Below are 21,928 nucleotides of genomic sequence, written 5' to 3' on the forward strand. Positions count from 1 at the left end.
AGTATGGGGGAGAAGGACAAGGTCTGCCAGAGCCATGTCTACCATGCTTGGACTGTCTAGAATCACTTCAAGAACAAGGGCTTTTAAAATCACAATCTTTAGGAATAAATCCCTGTAATTACTGAACAATTTGGGTTGAGCTGTCCAAAATGGTATTCATTAAAGGTTATACTCAATTCATTTTACAATATGAAAACTAATATATACAAGCCATTGGGGATAGAGCTAGCTTAGCTGGTAAAGTATTTGCCGTGTTTATAAGGAAACTCAGAACCAGGGTATATGGGATGTTGGCTTGTAACCCCACATCTGGGGAGGGAGGGAGGGAGGCAGGCTGACTACTGGGGCAAGAAGGCCATCCAGGCTAGCCTAACTGTTTTATGGAGTAAGAAGCTGTCTCAAAAATATAAAAAGCAGATGAAACTGAGCAATGATACCTGATCCTGACCTCTGGACTCTGTACATCTGCACTCACACTTGTATGGGTTCTTCTGTGTACACAAACATATACATATACATAAAGAAAATTATTGGGGCTGGAGAGATGGCTCAGGGGTTAAGAGCACTGCTCTTCCAGAGGTCCTGAGTTCAATTCCCAGCAACCACATGGTGGCTCACAGCCATCTGTAATGAGATCTGATGCCTTCTTCTGGGGTGTCTGAAGACAACTACAGTGTACTTACATATAATAAACAAACAAATCTTTAAAAAAAAAAAAGAAAATTATGTTCTGAAACAGTATTTACACTAAAAGAGCAAAAACTGATCAAAATTCAAACATTCTAAATTATCCTAACATTAATGGCAGCACAGACATGGAAGGAAAGTGCCATGAAATACAAAACCAGAAACAAGCCAACCACAAACTCTTTTAAGAGGACAAATCCTGACCAACTTGGTACATTTAGAAATTTTATTTGAAGTCTTGCTCTTTCTTCAAGTAAGCAAAAGACCTCCAGTAAGTATCCTTCCTCACTAGCTGTTTAAGGATATAAAGCTTACAGCTGATACTAGATATTCAAGGAATTGCCCTCCCTCTTTTTAACTGCATATAGTTAACTTACTACATACCCGCTTAACAACACATTTATAGAGGCATTAAACTTTAGAGTCACAATAAGATATTAGTTCACCTAAAAATAACTTCCGAGAACTGTGGGGTCTCTATGCTTTTGTTATATTCCTATTTTGTTTCATTTAGTGCAAAGTGTCATACTGGTTTTTGCAGATGAAATTCCATTCTGGGAAACAGAATGGTCTAAACATTAGGCAACAGAGATTAGGGAATTCACTTTGTAGCTAGCAGCATGCAGGAAACTTTCAAACTGTTTTTTTGTTGTTATTGTTTTTGTTTTGGTTATTTGCTACTCTTTTTCTGTTTTTGAAATGGAGTCTCATGTATCCCAGGATGGTCTTGAACCCCCACCCCCTTGATCCTCTCCTACCTCCATCTTTCTACTAGATTACATTTTCATTAAAAAAAAAAAAAATTGGATTCAAGTTACCTACAACCTACTTAGAATCTTCAGAGCCCTATCTATAAATATGGAGCTGAGTGTTGTTACCATTAAAACACATTAGCCAGGAACAGGCAGGTAACATCAAAATCATTTCCTAAAGACAAACTCAACAGACAATGTGCATATTTACCTATAACTAAAATTATTTGAGACAGGATCTTGTGTAGCTCAAGCTGGCCTTGAACTTGTAACTTTTCTCACTGTAACCCCAAAGTGTTATGACTAAAGGCACTTGCCACCAAGCCAAATAAACCATCTTATTTGTCTATCAAACTATTTCAGCTCCATCATTTTCAGATATGAATCTTTACATCTTTCTGTATTTTCAAGAGGACACTCAATGTCAGGGGCCTGGGTGAAACAAAGGGGATTTTCAAGTAAAGACTAGGCCTAAGTTAAAGTGGAATGATGTCTCCCTCTGAGTATCTCATTTATTCTGTGACTGTGTCAAATAGAGTAGCACAGGGATTATACACCAAAGCTCTAAGAACAGACAACGAACATCAATATTCAGGCTTGATTAAATGAGTTTTCAGTCTCACATTATCTATCATGTTAATAATATATAAGCTCTGCTACTAGAATGCCAATCTTCTGATCACTAAAACCCACAGCCAATAGAAGCTGTCACATTGACAGAACTAAACAAGGTTACTGCAAATTGAGTCTAATATCAGAGTAAACAATGCTCTATAACCTGGATAAGCTTCCAAACACATTAAGGTATCATAAACCCATCCATTTAAACCACTGACTTTTATACACTACTAGTAAATTTATAGATGAAACTGCCCTCTATATTTAATAGCATCCAAAAATAGCTTTTCTTCCCAGTCTTTGCAGAACTGTCTCGAGCATGGCCATCATCAGCTTCTGCCGGCCTGCTTGCCTACCACTATATTATCGTTTCCTCTCATCTAAACTCTGTTCAAAACAGCCTCTGGAAAAACTCGAGCCAGTATTTTTAGTTTATAGTCCATTAGGACAGTGTTTAATCTTATAATCTCTAAAGGAGTTCGAGTCCACCCAAGCTCTTATCAATTGTCTATCAGTGCGTTTGGTCACCATTATGAACAATGGACCAAAGCACGTGAGGAGTTTGAAGAGGCATGGAGGACACTAAAGCTGTCTTCCTGGACGTGGGTGGGAAGGGTTCCTCCAGACAGGAACAAATACACACGTCTACTTTGAGATGATAAGTATTTTAGCACCTCAGCAAATTTGTTGTTAAGATTACAAGTGAACAATAAATAAAAATAAAGGTTGTGTACTATTCTGTAATCTTTTTGAGATGACTTTGTGCTATCATGTCTAGCTCAAGAATTTGAAATGCCAGTTTAAAAAAAAGGTAAAGAAATATTAAGAGTTTATGAATTTCATGGAGTCAATAACTGGAAGGAATTTGGAAGCATACAAAGGATTCATCTCCATTTGCCTAAAAAATGGCCTCTTTCCCTTATTAACACAAACGGCTTCATATTTAGTTCTTTTTCTAAGGAAAAAAAAATGATGTTAGGATAAAGGAGCAAGGGAATTGACAGAGAAACAAAAAAGGTTATTCCACAATTATACAAAATGTCCATTTTAATAGATAAGCAGGAACAAAAAGCTTTGAATTTGTTAAACTCTTTGTAATACATAACTCCATTTAAAATACTGACTTTCGCTCATTCTCATTGTTACCTAATAACAAAAATGCTACAAACCAAATCTTGATTTCCAACTACAAAGAGTCTACCGCTAAAAATAAACATAAATTAACATAACCATGGCCCAGGTTAATGAAGTTTCTAGGCCTAGTAGGCATTCATTTTCTCTCAGCACCAAATACAGTGTTTTGTTGAAATAGTACCCAGGCAGAGCCTGTAATCCTAGCAATAGGAGGGTGGGCAGGAGTATGAGTTCCAAGCTAGTCTAGGCTATTAAATAGCAAAACCCATTCGAGCCCTCATTCCCATCCCTAAGTCCCACTAAAAATACGTTTTATGCTATTGCAAATGTGCTTTAAAGACGCAGGATAGAGAGCTTTAACGAATATTTACCAGAAGCATTTGTAATTCCATTTTTTATTTTTAAAAGGACGACAAAATGCAACGTGAAGTATAGAAAATGACCTTTCAGTTTCATACAGAACAAAATACTAAAATTACTAAGAATACTTATATTTGAAAAGGCAACCCTCACCAGTAAGATTACTTAAACTCTCTCACGGGATGTACAGACAGGGAGGGTAATGAACACAAAGAATCTAAGGAGAAGGTTTGACAGGGCCCTTCCGTTCAGACTGTGATGCAGTCCTTAATCGCTGTCTGCCTAGAAACCCTAAGTGTTCCTGGGTGTTATTCACTTGCTTTCAAACTCTGAGAATGCTGTAGTCTTCTATTCAGACCCCCCAAACTTTATGTTTTGTCTGAAATAATCAACACTCCTACCTGTGGTGCCTTCAGAGCCTAACCTGTCCTTGTTACCCATACCAGTGACACTCAGGGCCTCCTAGTTGGCTTACAGGAGGGAACTGCCACCTTACGTAAGCATACTTTGCAAGGAGAAAGGCAGATATAAGAAGGCGTCAAACCTTCTCCTCCACCAGTGGCTGGCACACCCCGAAAGGAGTGTCCTTTCAGGGGCTCCCCCCCCCCCCGCAGCAGTTCTGCTGCGGGGAGTGGGGGAGGGGAAGAGCTTTCAAACAGTCATCTCTTCCTCTTCGGGCAGCCAACGCCGACCGCACCACCATCTCCTCCGCCCAAACCCGGTCCCCTCCCCCGCCCTGCCTGGGTCCCCGCCAAACCCCACAGGAATGCAGCCGGTCACATGCGCTGCGGCGGCGGTGGACGTGCCTCTCCCCCCGCGCCCCAAGGAGACCCAGCGCCATCTTGCCCTGACGCAGTTACAAAAGTCACAGGAGAAATTGCGCCTCCACGGCCGCACCAGCGCCCCAAAGTCTCGCAGAGGCCGAGCCAGGGCCCTCACCTCGCGCAGGGAGAGGAGCAAAAGGTCGGGGAAGAGCCTTGCGACTTCCTTCGGCACTGCTTGGGTTCCACAGAAGACGCGGCGACAACGATCACCGTCATCACTTCTCACTCTCTGCCTTTGCAACAGCCACCCCCGACGACTCTGGCCCCACCCGCTGCTGCAGCATGAGGTCATCGTCAGCCAATCCCTACGCGCCCGACAGAAATCACCAGACGCCGATTGGCTGCCGACACCGCCTCTGCCTCTCCCCACTCCTCTTACGGAGCACCCAAGGTCGTGCTGCGGGCCAAGAAGACGGAAACCGCCATTCCGGGGAAAGGCCCCCAAAGCCAGATCCGTAATCGCTGTGTGATTTTAGTGGAGAACCCTGTTTTGTTCCTTGGCCTCCCCTTTTCGGTTCGAGAAACCAGCTCTGTCCCTCCCTCGTTTAATCACCGCCACACAAACGAACTCCCGCTCCCCGCCCAGCACACTGTCCCGCGGCGGGGAATCCTTCCCCGGTGCTAAGAAGTATAGGAGGCGGCGGCAGCGACTGCACCGGCAGCGGCAACGGCAGCTTTTACCCCATACACGGTGGCAGGGAGGCGGCGCTGACGATGGCTGCAATTTTTTCTGCGGCTTCTCCCCCCGACCTCTTGCGTTTCTCGCTCCTCCATCGAGACAGCGCGGGACTCGCCAGCTCCGCTTTTATCCGGTGCCCGGAGCCTGCGCACTGGAGCCTCCTCAGCCACTAGTGGGCGTCGAGTGACAATCCGACCGGGCTCACCCTGAGCTGGCAGGCCAGGCCGGGGGGAGGGGGCTGCCGGGACTGAGGCTGCTTGGGGGGTAGGAGCAAGTGCATCACCTTAGGAAGTGATGGGAGGGGGGTCGTCCCCGTCCCTGCTGTCATCCTTCTACCCACTAGTAGCATCCTCACGCTCACCTACATCCAGGCTTGAGGGCTACTCGGGGACAACGGGTAAAGAGCCAAGCCCACCAGCTAGCAAGACCTCCCCAACCGTCGGCGGATGGATGAATGCACCTGTTGTGGGAAAGACGGAGTGTCTGGCCAGCTCGCGGCCTCTAGCGTGACGTCTCCACGCCTCGGCGGAGAGGCCGCGTCGGGCCGCAGCCCATAACCAAGATGGCGGCGAGTAGCTTCGTCCCCTCCCCCCTGCCCCTGCGGAGCGGGGCGGGCGGGCCCCGTGCGCTTGCCGCCGCCGCCGCCGCCGCTGCCGCCGCCGCCGCCGCCGTCGCCGCCGCCATTTTCCCAGAGCGAGAAGCAGTGACACTGAGCGGGCGCAGGGGGCCGAGTCGGAGATCGAGCCTGCGTTCGGGAGCGGCAGCAGAGGGGGCATAGACACTCGGAGCAGCCTCAGCGTCTCCTCGTCATTCCTGCCGTGGCCCGCAGTGCCCGACTCTTGGGTTCCCACTGAAGACGCTGCGCGCTGCTGCTTGGGGAGGGGGTGTGGAGTCGGTTCTGCGACCGCAGTGGCTGTCGTCGGGGGTCGACCGAGCGCTGAGGTGTGGAGAACCTCGCCCGGGGTCGAGCCGATAACAGGGTTCGGGTGTCTGGTGTGTGACCATCACAGGTCAGTGCCTGTCGTGTCTGTGGGTGTCGTGGGGTCCACGGTGGGGGGACTTAGGGCTCTAGGGAGAGAGGGTCGCTGTCCTTCGGGAGCCGGGCGTCCACACTGAACCCCAGGCGCCTGTGCTGGGGCCACGTCGCTTGTGGAAATGGAATTTGTCCTTTCTCCTGCCTGTCCCTGGCACTGGGGCATTATGGCGGGTTTTGGGGTTGTGGAAGGGGAAACTGGCAGTTAAACCCCCTTGAGAGTGGGAGTTAGGGAGGGGGCGCCCTCCTCCCTGGTAGCGGATTCAGGCCTCCGGGGTGAGGAAGGAGGCTTGTGACTGGTGTCGGAGAGGTCCCGCGAGCTGCCAGCTCTCCCCTCCTCCAGCTGCATCTTGTTCGGGTGCAGAGAGAAGACGTTTAGGCCCCATTTTCTTCTTCCTGCCCTTGTTCCCTGCCATTCGGTGGCATAATGTTCTCTTAAATGTGAAAGGGGTTAAAAGAACGCCTTGGGCATCTCTCTTTGTAGGAGAGAGACCGCTCCTCATCCTCTCCGGAGAGGGTAAACCCGCCCCTAAGGTGGTCACCCCAGTCAGTACCCAGCCTTCGCAGTCTCCTCCCCCGCTCTTCTTGCCTTACTGCCGTCCTTTACTGTGCCAGAGCCTTAGAATCCACAATATGGCTCATTTCAGGAAAGCTTATTTTGACCGAAGGATTGGCACCGACGCGGTGGCAGCAGACAGAGATGAGAAACAAACGGTTCCCTGTGCTAAACGGGGGAGGAGGGAGAGAAAAAACAATCCTGGGTGCTTGCCTCACTGGCTTTAGTTCCGCCTAGATCCGCCCTATCTAGACTGTCTCTCAAGAATGATCAAATTTAAAGTCAAAGGGAAATCACTGGAGTTAGTTCTAAAGTAAATTTCGGTGTTGCTTATTTTATTCATCCTTTAGAGATGAAGATAATATATATGTGTTTGCAGTTCTGGAGACCTTGGAGAAGAATCAAGTGAGGTGCATTCAGCTCTAGGTTGAAGATAGCAATACCTAATTGGGAAACAGTCTCCCTTTCCCTTTAATTTCTGAGATGGAGAGTAAAAACTGTAATTTCCCTCTTTTGTCCTTTACAGATTCTAAAAATGGCGGCCCCAGGCTGATGTTGTGGTAATCTAATCAGCTCGGGTCCTCCACACCCCATGCAGTGCGTTTGTCTGCAGTGTATTACAAGCGTATTATGTTTACATGAAAAAGATTGGGCTTGCCCCCCCCTCCTCCAAGCCATTTACAAAAATTCGTCAATTTTATTGCAAATTACAGTGTTGTGTTATAGTTGATTAATTTTATTGGGTTTTCCTAAGAGGCAAATAAAACAATACCACTTTTGAAAACAATAAGACATTTGGCCTTGGAAATTTCATGGTCGGGGGGCTTTTAAACATTAAACATTTATTCGATGCAGATAATAGTCTGTGTTGACTTTAAATCGCCCATTTTTAACTAATATGTCAAAGTAAAATGTTTTGTTAAGTAGCCCATTTTGCATGATTGGGAATTTTTACCTTCAGTTAAACATTTCTCACTCAACTCCTAACTAATTTTGTATATTTTGGTTCTTGTATTCTGTTTTGGAGTAAAATTTAGGGAGCTGTACAAACAGACCTAAACCTGTTACTCACTGGATATAAGGATTCTTTTCTTCCTGTTTTTTGTGTTGCCTCTGTTTTCTCCTGTATTTAAAGCTTTAATCATTTCCAGTTGCTTGTATATGTGGTAAGGTGACACTCCGTGCTTTGCTGCCTCTTAAATTTGTCTTATTGCATACTATCATCATTATGTAAGTTAAAAAATAAGGCTTTGGTCTTCATTCCTTCCCCCATGCCCAGTTCCTTATTGGATTGGGGGATTTGTTGTGATAGTCCTTAAATAAAAGCATTTCTTAATAGGGACTTGAATCTGTTTTATGCCATCTTTAAAATCTTGAAGTCTGAGATAGAAAATTAAATGTCAGGTGTCATTCAGCTGTACTTTTAAAAGTGTGACTGGTTTCAGTTTATTTGCATCCTGGGAGGGGTATCTTTTTTCTAAATAGCCAGGTATGAGTGGGCCATTAATGGGTTGACTGATGATTCTGATTGTGTAGCAACTGAAAGATGAGTGCTTTTCAATCCAGAAGTACTTACAAAGGTCGGAGAGCACACACTCGTTCACAAGTCTTTCTCCTCTGTATAAACCTTAGAGCAGGGTTACTGCATATTGTGCTTATATGAACTAGCTGATGTAAGGTACATTCTACTAAATAATTGTGGAAATAATGGGATTAGGTAATTTTACATGCCAGTGAGTTTCATCTTTGAAGAGTAATCAGGTATACAACCTTTGTTAGAATTTTTGAAATATTATATAATAAAATGTTGGTTGGTAGTGGGAGAGTTTGTGTTAGAATTTGGAGTCAAGTATTTACATAAGACTCTGGATTGAGTTGTGAGTCTAAGCCCTAGGTATAGTGGATGGGCTCCATGGTTAAGGTTTGTGCTTTAGAACAAGGTGGGTACTTTTAACTTGATGATTGATATTTGAACTTCCTATCTAGTGCATGAAATTAGTGTTTTATCAATATATGTAGCAAGAAGAAGGTATATTGTCTATATATGCTATGGTTGTCTTTATTGATATTGGTCAGGTCTAGACACAAAATAATTGGCTAACTTGGTTTCACATAAAAAACATCAAGTTAGAAATTTTTAAAAAAAGCCTCCTTTTGGTTTTGTTTGTTTCTCTTTTGTTTTGAATCCTGTAAAATAACTTTTAAGTTATTTTAAAAATAACTTTTTTTAAAGTGTTTGTTGTTATCTTATTTTACTTTATAAACAATGCACCTCCATTAGGTTAGGATGGAAGAGGCAAATCTATTAACAGGTTCTGTGGGTTTTCTGTTCCCAGAGAATTTTGAAGCATTTGGACTCTTGGGAGGAAACTCACAAATAGCCTTTGCTCCTAGGAATAGCTAAGTTTGAGTGATTACGGGCTTCTTTGTTTGTGTGGATCTATAGAAAACCTGTGATTGGAGAGTAAAATTACTTTCTAAAAACTGACTGCAATTTGATGATACTTGATTTTTTTTTTTTTTTGTCATTACAAAGTATCTTTTTGATCCCAGTTTGAATTGAGAACTTTTGCCCATTTCCATTTCTGTCAACTCTGTATTTATAGTGGCAGTAATAGCTGTCTGTTAGTAGTGGTTATGGGTAGCAGCAATGCACCTATGATTCTAACTTGCCCTCACTTCTTCCAGCCAGAGAAGCTTCACATATACACCTTACTGATGAGGGCAACTATTACTTCTTAAATGAGTATCTTTATTTAGAAAAGTATTATACTCATTTCTGAGTATTAATGTCTTAAAGATGTATGAGATGGTTCTAATGGCTCTGCCATCCTGGAAACTGCTACTGGAACTGCTACTATGGTGATATTTAAATGTTAAAAAAAAAATGTTTATTTTTGCTTAGTTATAAAGTGATTATGCAAATTTACATTTTTCCTATGTTAAATTTTATCTTTTCAATTTTTTATATATACTTTAAATAGTAATGGAATTTGAAGGATTATCAGGACTAATTAAGGAATATTAGTATTAGTAGTATGCACTTGTCTGAAAGGATGGTATATTATTAAAACATTTTAAAATATAATAGCTTTTATTTTTAAAAGGTTTATTCTTAGCAGATGATAGATGCTCATTTATATGTTGAATTTAAAGCTTTTTTAAAAAGTGAACATGTACTTCAAAATGGGTTCATCAGGGACTGTTTCGGTTATGTCTCAGAACAAATGTTAAATACATGTGGCTTTTGAGAATTATTTATACTTTATGGCAAAATACATTTTTTAGTTACTGCCTCAATAAAAGGAAGGCCCTATCTATTCCAAACATTGCTGTGTGAATATTATTAGCTTTGGGCAGAGTTCAAGAATCTCAGTGACTTTTGTTATGAAGAAATATGGGAAGGAGCCTTATTTACTTAATGCCAAACTGATTGTTTTTGTATTAATTAAATATTTAATATGAAAGAGCAGTATTTGTGGTTGAAATTGTTTTGCACTGTTAGACGTAGATAGTATTAACTAAAGATTAACCTAGCGCTATTAAGCTATAAGTATGTTATAGAGAACATATTATAAGGCAAAGAAATTGTTCTTCTTGTGAACTTACAGGCTAAGTGCTAAATTAAAAATCAAATGGTGGTGATCTAAACTAAGAAGATTTTATTTGTATCATTAAGCATATGAAAAGTTTTTTTTATTGATGTTTAGTGTCTGATGTTTTTTAAATAAGAATCAGAAAAATCCTTGTAAATATTCACTTGATACAAAATCAATTGTTTCTCCCTCTTGGTTAATTTATTGTTGATAGCTTCAGAAAGCCATTTTCCTGTTGTTGGATGAATTTTATGGCTTTATTGGAAATCTCATTTTGTTATTTATCCAAAGTGTTTAAAGTCTTAATTTTGAGACAGGGTCCCATGTATCTCAGACTGGCCTGAGCATGCTATGAGTAGGATGACCTTGAACTTGTGATTATTTTGCCTCCACTATTAAATGACAGGATTACAGTTGTGCACCACCAGACCTAGTTGATCTGTTAGGGGTTGAGTCCAGAGCTCAACACATGCTAAGCAAGCACTCTGCTCACTTGGCTATATGCTCAGATCCAAGAGCTTTTAGTTTATACACAATGACTTGCAATGCATTGATTTAATTAGTAAATAATCAGCCACTCATCTAACATTTTTAAATATTGTACGTTTTTGTTTGTTTGTTTGTTTGTTTGTTTGTTTGTTTGTTTGTTTAGTTCTTAAAAGTGAAGTGTGAAATCTGGGTATAAGAGAATGAGAACCAAGGAATGGGGAAACAGTAGCTGAATCCATGAAATCAGAGCGGGAACTGTTGGAGGGAAATAATAAGCCAGAGGGGCAGAAGGGCCCAGGAAGAATGCGAGGAATTGTACAAAGTATCATGAACACATGTATGAACATGGAATGAAACACATTATTCTGGATTTACATCTAAAGATAATTTAGAAAATAATAACCTAACACAGGGTTGGGGCTTCAACCTCCCATCCATGAGTTCAATCCCTAGTTCAGTCTCCAGTCCTGCTCCCTGCCCCCTCCCCGAAACAGTCTTACTCACTTCTCTTATATTTTTACATCTGTGGAAGAAAAGCAATTCCTAGTAACTCCTAGATTGCTTAATATAGAATTAATCAAAAAGAAGGGGCACTTTCAGTCCTAAAGTTTATTATTGAGAAAGAACATTGAGTAATCGACCTGTATCAATGCCAGCATGGTTGTGGTACTTAAGATCTGAGCCTTAAGAACAGAAGGCTAAGATATGGCAGTGGGATTTACTTGTAAAATAATTTTTTAAAATTTGAAGGCGATTTTGTAAAGTTTATATTTTGGGGTGTATGTGTATGCATTGCTTATGATTGAGGGCATGTGTGTATGTGTAGGTTCAAGGGCAACTTTCAGGAGTTGGTTCTCTCAGGACTCAAGCTTGTGCACTGTTTACCTGCAGAACCATTGGTAGTGATGGTTGATGGCCCTGGACCCTGTAGCATCATTTTCTTTTCACACTCTCTCTCTTTTTTCTTTTTCTTTCTTTTTCTTTTCTTTTCTTTTCTTTTCTTTTCTTTTCTTTTCTTTTCTTTTCTTTTCTTTTCTTTTCTTTTTTTTGAGACAGCGTCTCTCTGTTAGCCCTGGCTGTCATGACACTTGCCATGTAGATTAGGTTGGCCTCGAACTCTGCCTTCTGAACCTGAAAGATATTTTTTAAGTTCATGTAATTATGTTGTTAAACATTTTATCTACAAGCATTTTAAAATTTTTATGTTTTTGAATATTTTATTGTATTTTTAAAAAGTTAAATTGTTACTATTTTAAGATAGGATCTCTCTACACAGCCCTAGCTGTTCTGAAACTCACTGTGTGTACACAAGGCTAGCCTTAGATTCCCAGAGATCTGTTTGTTCCTGCCTCCTGAATGCCAGGTTAGATAGCACCACCATACCCAGCTAATTATTTATTTATTTTTGTACAGGGTCTTGTTATTTAGCCCTTGTCTGACTTGGAACTTGTTAGGGATATCTTGCTGTCCCCATCTCTGTCTCTGTTTCTGAGTGCCAAGATTATAGGCATATACCACTATTCCCTTTTACAATGTAAATGTACTTTAAAATTCAAAATTACGTTTATAAGTTATTTTAAACTGACTTGGTTTGGGTTCAAAGGTTTTCTGACTTTTTCTCACTGGGTAGAAATGAAATGAACAAGTGGTATTCCTGCCCCATGTTAATGACGCCACCATTTGGGATAATATGGAATCAAAACATAGCTTTTTTTTTTTTAATTGAAAATAGTTTTTGTCGTGCAATATATTCTGATACAGCTTTGATCCCCCCCCCCCAAAAAAAAAACAGGTTCATAGAAAAAGGAAAACAGATATAAGGAAAATATCCTCGTCTAATAGTTTGTTTTCTTGTTTTACACACTAATAAATGCACTTGCTTGCGAGTTCTCATAGGTATCTGAAGTGGTACAAGAACTGAAGGGTCTGAATGTGACTAAGTGCAGTGACTGGAACTATGCTTTAGTAGCCGTGAATTGATAAGGGTTTGCGGTTGTCGAATACATAAATAATACTCATCCAGAAAATAAGATTATTTCATTTGAAAGTATTCTCTGCTGCTGCTTTTAGAACCAAGATACTTGATTGGTTGAATTGACACAGCCTCCACCTAACATTGTTGATGGCTAGACAACAGATGAATTTGAATAGCTCCTCTTTTCTTGGCACTAAGTATACAGAGATAAGTAAGCTGCTTGTCTCTACCTTGAGGAAGCCCACAGCTTATTTCTACCTCTCATTAAGTCTATTATTTTAGGTTTGACTTTGTTGTAAGGAATAGATACCAGTTGAAGCTAGCTTAAGTAAAGGGTTTGTTATATAGGGGAACTCTTAGGATTTATTTATTTGAAATCTAGTTGGTCTCACAGAGTAGCAAGGTGTCATGGAGTCTCCAGTCTTCATCTTGCTTCTTGTTACTAGCTGTGCTTGGTTAAGGAGATATTCATGGGAAAGTATTTATGATGTGGTCGGAGGAGGTTTGTTAGATGGAGAACAACAGGAAGGTACCTATAGTGTAACCTCAAATATTTGCTTTTCTTACTATATTTTTTAGTTAGAAAACAAAATAATGGGTTCATGCATATTTGTCATTGTACTTGGCTCTTTTGCTGTTCTCTATTCTCTATCTCAAAGGTGCTTTTGTTTCTTTTGGTGGGGGAGGAGGGCAAAGTTCAGAGGTACTTGGCAGTACCTCCAGAACTAAATAAGTGATATTTCAAACTGAGTGGTTCCACTTTTTACTTAGAAAATGCAAATTGCTCTGGTACACACATGTGTTAGTGCACTCTAACACAAGCACATACAAACTAACTAAATAAATATGCAAATAAATACTTGTACTGCATGTGCACATGGTGAGGAATGCTGACAAAGGCAAGATTTTTTTTTTCTGAAGATATAGGTTATTTGTCTTATTATTCTGAAAATGTGGAGTATTAGTATGCACAGGGCTCTGGATTCAATTCCAGCATTACATAAACTGGCCGTGGGTTTAAAAAAACAAAAACAAAAAACAGAGCCGGGTGTGGTGGCGCATGCCTTTAATCCCACCACTTGGAAGGCAGAGGCAGGCGGAGTTCGAGGCCAGCCTGGTCTACAGAGTGAGTTCCAAGACAGCCAGGGCTATACAGAGAAACCTTATCTCGAAAAACCAAAAACCAAAACCCAAAACAAGAACCAAAACAATAAAACTTTTGTTGTTGTTTATTATTACACATTTCATTGCTATAAAGACCAGGCTGGCCTTCAACTTGGAGCACCTGTTTTACTTCTGCTTGGATAATAGGGGTATGTTACTATGCATAGTGATAGCATTGCTCCCTCCCCCTCCCCCTCCCCCTCCCCCTCCCCCTCCCTCTCCCTCTCCCTCTCCCTCTCTTTTCCTCCCTCCCTCCCTTCCTTCTTTTCTTCCTTCCTTCCCTTTATTTGAAACAGGGTTTTATGTAGCTTGGGTTGACTTTGAACTTGGTGTGTGATGATCTTCCTGCCTGTATCTCCCAAGTGCTGGGACTATTAGTATGTGATATCACACACATGTGGTATTGGAGATCAAACCCCAGAACTTTTTGTGTGCTGGGCACTAACAACTGAGGTACATCCTCAGCTCTAATTTTATTACATTTTGAAATAATAGTATAGTTGTTATAATCTGAAGAAGAGCATGCTTAACACTAAGGATTTCTTCCATTATTTAGAACAAGGCTTGTTGATTGTTGGAATTTACTCAGGTGATGATGATGGATATCTATGAAGACTAAAGAAGAATTTTATTTATTTATTTATTTGTGGTGTGGATTGAAGTCCAAGTGGTTCACACATTGGAGAGGCACAAAAGGCTAAGTGACTCACTGTAATAGAAGACTGAAGAAAGGAGGATTATCGAGAACTGAGAGCATAGAATCCTGATTTTTAAAAGTGGAATGAAAGAAAGAAAAACCAAAAACTAAAAAACAAAGCAGATGTAGTGGCACACCTTAATCCCAGTACAGGCAGATGTCTGTGAGTTTGAGGCCAGCCTGGTCTACATAGAGTTCCAGGGCAGGGAGAATTACAAAGAGAGACCATGCCTCAAAAATAAGTAAACTAATAAATAAATTACTCAAAGAATGGAAGGAAGTGTATGTAAAAGGAAGTTGCACTTTGAAGGTTTCATTTGTAAAATAATGAAAGTTATTTCAATGGAATATATTTTATAGAAGATTGAGAATAGAAAACCAGATAGAATAAATGATTGTTGATTTCAAGGATGAGATTAATATTGGAATGAACTGAACTTTCAGGGACAGCTCCATCAGTAGCACTTTTTTGTGGCATGTTTGTTATGTTTTAGCAGCACTGAGTTCATATTTGTCTAATGTTTACAAGGATGAGAGAAGGAAATTGTGGTTTAGTTAAGTGGATATTTTAGCCACCAAATTCCAGTCTTTGAGGGCAAATGCATATATATCTGAGTTGTTTTGGTTTTATTAATAATGAGGTGAAGTTAATGATCTAATTGTGAAAACTACATATCTCATAGGTGTTTCAAAATAATGTGACAAAATATAAACAGGTCATTCAGAAGTATAAGTAATATTCATAAGTTATATTCATTGAGAAGCTAAGAAGGTTGAGGAGATTGTGTGAAACAAGTTTCATAACTGGAATAGTCTTCTGAAATAATATTGTTAGGTTGTTACACATTTTTAAGTTTGAAAGTGAAGAAGGCTCAAATGTTCCTGAAAGCTTCGTACTGTCTTTAGCGGGGAGGGGGACAGCTATAAAGGAGAACTTTAGAAAATTAGCGGAATGATTGCCAAAAACAAAACAACCCAAAGAACCCTGGTATTCTCAAAGGATTTATGTACTAGAGTATCAGTAGTATAGTGCCAGGGTAACCTGATAGATTATCAGGTAGCTTGACGGACTGAGCTGTGTGTGTGTGTGTCTGTGTCTGTGTCTGTGTCTGTGTGTCTCCCAAGTTGCCTGTGGAGGTCAGAAGAGACTGTTCTGTCCAATTGGCTGGATTTACAGGGAGTTGTGAGTTACTTGAGTGAGCTCTAGGAACTGAACTTCGGTTCTCTGCAAGATGAGCAAGTGCTACTCCAAGTTACCTGTTTAACCTCTCCTTGTATTTTAACTGAGTTAGGAGGATGTGCCGATATCTGGACATTCTCCCACCATCCTGTTTTAGCCTCAGAGATAAGAAAACAAGGCACAGATGGTTACTATCTGCATTGACCGTCAAAGTCTTTTTTTTATAGCACAGCCCTGAGCACTGAGATTATAGGCATTCGCTACCCCTGTTTTATGTAATTTTTGGTTTAAAAAAAATGGAGGGCTGGAGAGAGATTAAAACTTTCATTTTAGAATCTAAACTTTCTGTCTCTCATTCTCTCTGTTTTTCTCTTGTATGGGTGCCTAGTAGAGCTCAGAGAAGGTGTTGGGTCCCTGGTACTAACAGGCAGAGTTGTGAGATGCCTGTTGTGGATGCTGGGAGCTGAGATTAGGCTCTCAGAAAGAGCTTCGAGGCCTCTTAGCCACAGACTCCTCTCTCCAGCCCTCCATTTTTTTTTAACCAAAAATTTAATTTCAAGGTAATTATAGATTCTATAAGTAGTTGTAAAAGAGGACACAGAGAGATTTCCTTTCTCCTTTAACAACATTGCTAACATTTTAACATTAGTGGTAACATCTTGCAAAATTGTGATGTAGTATGACAACCAGAATACTGACCCTGACATAATAGAGCCAGAATACTGATGTTGACATAGCACCCATTTGATTCAGAGTCCCCATTTTACTTGTACTCCTTTGTTGTATGCATATCTTACTACATATGTGAGTACCTTTTTCCACCATAGCAGTTACAGAAAAATTCTGTCACAAGGATTCTTGGTATTTTCCTCTTATGTAACTGTGCCCACTTCTCTCCTCCCCCTACGTATCTGTTCTCCATTTCTATAATCTATTATTTTAAGAATGTTATATAAATGAAATTTCACAGTATGTAATCTTTTGGAACTGAATTTTAAATTTTATTTTAAGATTTAAGTATGTGTTGAGGGTGGGGCCTCAGTTTTGCATTTGTGTGTGTGGGTGACCAAAGAGACCAGAGATGTCAGATCCTGCTAGAAGGGAGCTCTAGTTATAGATAGGTGTGACATAGATGGTGAAGACTAAACTTGGGTCTTTACAAATATGTGCTTTTAATTGATGACCCATGTTAGATAGGGTCCTACTCTGGACTTTATGCTAACTTTGAATTCAAGAAAATCCTTGTCTCAGTCTCCTGAGTGCTGGAGTTACAGTCTGAGTTACCATATCTAGGAGTAAGACTGACTTTTTAAAAACTTAGCATAATCCCCTTGAGATTCTTCCAGCTTGATGCGTGTGTGTTTCAATAGTTAATTGCTTTGTATTGCTGAAAGTGTCTAGCTTAATGTTTTTTTTTTTTACATTTGGAAACTATGTCATAGACTGTGCAGTTTCAGATATTTTTTCTTTGTCTTTCCCCAGCCCCCGAGACAGGATCTTATATATAGCAGGCCTGCCTTGAACTTACTATGTAGTCAAGGATGACCTTAAACTTGTGACACTTTTGATTACAATACAGGAATGCACTACCAGTCCTGGTTTAAGGGATGATGGAAGTCAAGCCTGGGACCACCTTTCTGCTAGGCAAGCACTCTGCTGACCTAGAGCCTCGGCCCTTTGCTCTTTGGCATGACCTGAAAAGCAGCCCCCTCGGTCTTGCTAGTTTTTCCAGTAGACTGTTTTTGTGGATGTGGGTGTTTTATTCTTACTCTTATTTTGTTTTTGTTTATAAGTGATTTCCCAGGTTGTTTGTTTGTTTTTTCAGTTTTATTTGGCATTTAATTATTACCTTTCCTTGTGCTTGTATTCACTTATATTTAAAAATAAGAATGAGTTTGTTTTTGTAAGTTTTGCTGCTTTCTTTGTTTGAGGTACCGTTTCAGACAGAAGTGCCTAGAACATATACCTAGAACAGATACCTAGAACAGATACCTAGAACAGATACCTAGAACAGATACCACTTAACATGAGCTCAACACTCCTGTGTTCACTTGGTTTCTAGGTCTATTCTGGATAGCAGGTTTTGTGAAGACATTTGTTCTTTGTTGGACTTCAGATTTTCCAGACATCTCATGGTATTTCCTTTTGTATTATTCTTTATTGGCTGCTATTTATTCTACATGTATTTAGTACATATCTGACTAGCCAGTTGGTGATGCCAGGTTCTTTTTTTTTTTTTTAACTCCTACCTGAAAGTTTGGAGTATTTGGATTGTGTTGAAATTCTTTATTCCTCATTGATACCTGTGATAAGATGGTTTCTTACTACATTGATCTCCCTCCCTTCTTTCCTACTCTTGTCTATCTCTTTTCTTAGGCACTTTTCATTGATCCCAGAGCCTTTTACAGGTTAGGCAGGTGGTCTCTCACTGAGCTATATATACATTTCTGGCTTTTTATATTTCAAGACAAAGTCTCCTTACTATGTAATTCAAGCAGGCTTTGAATTCCCTGTGTAGTCCAAACCGACCTCAAATTTATGGTCCCTCTTGCCTTGGCTTCTCTTCTACTGAGATTACCATTATATTCCAGCATTTATGTTTGTGTGTGTGTGTGTGTGTGTGTGTGTGTGTGTGTGTGTGTGTGTGTGTGTGTGTGCGTGCGCGCGCGCACACGCACGCATGTGTATGCACACACTTTGTTGTTTAAGACAGTGTCTTTCTCTGTAGCCCATTTTGGCCTGGAACTTGGAGTAGTCCTGTCTCAGCTTCCTGCATGCTGGGATTACCCATGTAAGACATCATACCAAATTTTCATTCTGAAAAGATCATTTTAGAGATAATTATTTGATCCTAATAAAGTTAACATTTTTTTATTATCAACTGATTTTTTTAGCAGTATGAATTATCTGGCTAAAATGTTTATAATGATAGAGAAAATGAAATAGTTAAATTTTATAGTTTCATGATAACGTGACTGGATTGCTGAGATCTTCCCTTTAGAATGAAGCTAGAGGTCTATAGTTTTGTTTCACATGTAATTACATGCTTTTGAGCATGAGTGTTTTTAGAGAGATGCAGTCCTAAGCATGTCATGTGATATTTTTTCAGCTCTTCTGTATAGAATGATAGTTCCTTTGGTTCATGAGGCTAGAGCTGCAGTTCCATCCCACCTTCTCTAATTCATTCACCAGTCTATAGAACACCACTGTGTTCCAGACACAGCAAGAGGAACACAGATGGAAACTATTGCTTGAAAGAAGCTAATTACAAGCTTGGTATTGCTGTTTGTGTGTTTATTTTCATCACTATTTAGAACAGATCAGGTGTATTTAGCGAAGATTTTATATTTGTATTTAAAATAGCACACTATTAATTATAAATCAAATACATCATTTTAGATTAGAAATATTACTCCACTAAATTAAAATTATTCATAATGACTTGATATCTGCTTTCTACTTCTTGACTCTGGTAAACAGTTGTACATTGCTTGCTTTTTTGCTCATAAAGTGTTACCATTTATTGTGCTAGTTAACAACTGCAGCATTATGAAGTAATTCTAATAAGGTCTTAGGTATGGAAAAGAAAGTAGGACAATGCTTTCCTCTGTTCAGCTGGCTTTTGTTGTCTTGAGGAGAGTCTTCAACTGTGAAACAAATGAGAAAACATAGGGTGACCTTACTTTCAGGGTTTTATTTGTTTTTTGATGGAATAAGAGAAGTAGTTCTTGTTTGTGGTTATCTGTTGTCTCTTACCTAAAATGCTTGTGACCAGAAATCTTCTATATTTTGAATATTTTCAGGTTTGCAGTATTTACAAGTTGAGCATCCCTAACCAAGAAAATTTGAAAATTGGAGTATATTTTACAGCATTTCAGATTTTTAAAGTGAGGAATGTATAGCCTGTATATGCATTAGGTCATATTCTTCCCAGAATTCTGATTTTAAATTCCTGTTTTGTAAACAAGGAATCTGATACTAGAGAGGCTAAATAAATTACTTGCTTAGTCTCACACATCAAGTAACTGGTAGAGGTAGGCCCCAGTGTTTTTAATTTTAATGTAGTTGCTTATATTGGATCTGTCATTGATGTTTTCTTTTAAGCCGGGCATCACCCTGTGTCTGTCTCCAACACTAGTCAGTTCAGCCTTAGGCTCAAGTAGAGAGTAGATGTTGTAGTACTACAACATTATGCCATATCTTGTTATTTTTATATTACAGTAATTTGAAAACAGGTAGCTTTCTTCCAGTTACACATGATTTAAAAGTATGGACAAGTTTTTGTATAAAATCACTTTCAAATTAATCACTTTCTTTTCCCTCAGAATTTACATCATTTGTGACATGAAAATTAGAGTAGGTATGCTGAAGGTTTTTGGAAAAATTAAAGGGAAATATAAGAACTAGTATTTGAGGACATACTCTTTTTCTGTTTCTCAGGTGTAACATTATAAGGACAAGGAAAACCTAACCACTCTTCTGTAGTTTATAGGATTGTCTGTTTTGTTCTTAACATGAATCATGTCATTATTGAACAGATTTTGAGTAGGTATTTCATAAATAATACATGTACCAAGTACAGTGGAGTGAATTTAGATTAGAAAATTTGATGTTGAAGCTCAGAATCTTTTGCTTATTCTTGTAAATTTGTATTTTTTAAGTCACTGTTTTCTCTAATTAATCATGTTAAGCCGAGTAACCGTAGTCTTTCCTAGGTGGTTTACTTTTATGCCTTAGAGGTAAAATAGATAGATCTACCTTGGAATTTTTTTTCTTTTTCTTTTTTTAATGTAACTCTGGCTGACTTAGAACTCACTATATAGACCAGGCTAGCCTTGAATTCACAGAGATATACCTGCCTCTGCTTCCTTGAGTGCTGGGATTAAAAGTGTGTGTGTACCACCTTGCCCAGCTTCCTACGTTGGAATTTTGAAGACTAAATAAACCACTCATATAGGAAGTTAATTTGGTGCATAGTGCTCAATTTGTAAATATATTGTTAGGTCACTAACAACAAAACTTGTTTTTGGATACTTGTACTATAAGAAATTACATTTTGACTTTCAAAATAAACAATCTTGTTTGCCAGCCGTTCACTAGTGAGTGTGCTTTAGTAATCCTTGTGACAGTCTACTTTCATTCTCTACATTTAGAACAGGAGATTCAGCGCATTTCTGTTTTCTTTCCTACCTTAATGTGCTGCACTTGAACCCAGGCCCTCAAGCATGCCCAGCACACATTCTCAGCTGAGCTCAGCTTCCAGAAACTTCTCTTTTGATCATAAGCATGCAGCATAATTCCAGGAAGAAAATAAGCAGCTAGAGCTGGAGAGATGGCTCAGTGGTAAAGAGTACTGACTGCTCTTCCAAAGGTCCTGAGTTCAAATCCCAGCAACCACATGGTGGCTCACAACCATCCATAATTAGATCTGATAACCTCTTCTGGAGTGTCTGAAGACAGCAACAGTGTACTTACATATAATAATAAATAAATCTTTAAAATAATAAAAGATTTATTAAAAAGAAAAGAAACAACTACTCTGTGAACACTTTACGTTTACTAAGGTATTAGGACCTAGTAAAGAGTACTTTCTTCGTTATTTGTTTACCGTTGCTTCAGAATAACTGGTTGCTGGTGTACCTTGCTAGTTAGATTCTTAACTCTTCTGTTTCCATTTCTTTTAAACAGGGTTTGTGGATGCACTTAGATGTTTGCAATGAGCACTGTGGCTGGCATGCCCCAGTATTTTGGATACCAATGCATAGGACTCCATAGTAATCGAATTTACCAGAGGCGAACGTCATGAGCATAGCGATCCCATTGGGGGTTGATACAACAGAAACATCCTACTTGGAAATGGCTGCAGGCTCAGAGTAAGTACTTAAATACAGGTATTTTACATATGGAAAGGCAAAGTATTTCATGCAGTTGTCACATCCAAATAGTGTTTATTTGCATATGTCATTTTGCATTCTTGGCTAAGACATCAGAAATTAAAATGGCAATGTTCCTTTAAGATTACTTTTATAAGTAGCCTTTGTTCCAAAATTCTGCCTTTTAGAAATTTGTTTTTTGTATTTTCTACTTGCAGTACTTCTCCATTTCAAGAAAATGGTTTTTCTTTTGTGTTGCATAAAAGCATATGTTCCTTAGGCATAATTTTTCCCTGATAAGATAAACACAG

At 39.6% G+C, this 21,928-nt stretch overlaps 1 protein-coding gene and 1 long non-coding RNA gene across 10 annotated transcripts in view; one reads left to right on the forward strand and one right to left on the reverse strand.

Moving 5' to 3' along the window:
- 5031425E22Rik (RIKEN cDNA 5031425E22 gene) overlaps positions 1–5,634 on the reverse strand; it is a 52,052-nt gene extending 46,418 nt beyond the window's left edge. For 2 of the 3 annotated variants that reach the window (NR_165300.1, NR_165301.1), the window contains exon 1: positions 4,491–4,617. This is a non-coding gene — a long non-coding RNA (RIKEN cDNA 5031425E22 gene). Of the gene's footprint in view, positions 1–3,088 lie in introns of those variants that run through there. The other variant, NR_040469.1, reaches the window with a different exon arrangement.
- Positions 4,317–21,928, forward strand: part of Kmt2e (lysine (K)-specific methyltransferase 2E) — a 71,200-nt gene continuing 53,588 nt past the window's right edge. For 5 of the 7 annotated variants that reach the window (XR_003955707.1, XR_389753.4, XM_006535806.3 and 2 more), the window contains exons 1-2: positions 4,317–6,064; positions 21,433–21,617. Coding sequence is in view for 5 of the 7 variants with exons in the window: in XM_006535806.3 (XP_006535869.1) it covers positions 21,547–21,617 (71 nt within the window). In the remaining 2 variants the exon portion in view is untranslated. Of the gene's footprint in view, positions 6,065–17,806; positions 17,880–21,432; positions 21,618–21,928 lie in introns of all 7 variants that reach the window. The other 2 variants (XM_006535805.4, NM_026984.2) reach the window with 2 other exon arrangements.

Source organism: Mus musculus, chromosome 5 (assembly GCF_000001635.26).
Source record: "Mus musculus strain C57BL/6J chromosome 5, GRCm38.p6 C57BL/6J".
In the NCBI taxonomy this organism is placed as follows: domain Eukaryota; kingdom Metazoa; phylum Chordata; class Mammalia; order Rodentia; family Muridae; genus Mus; species Mus musculus.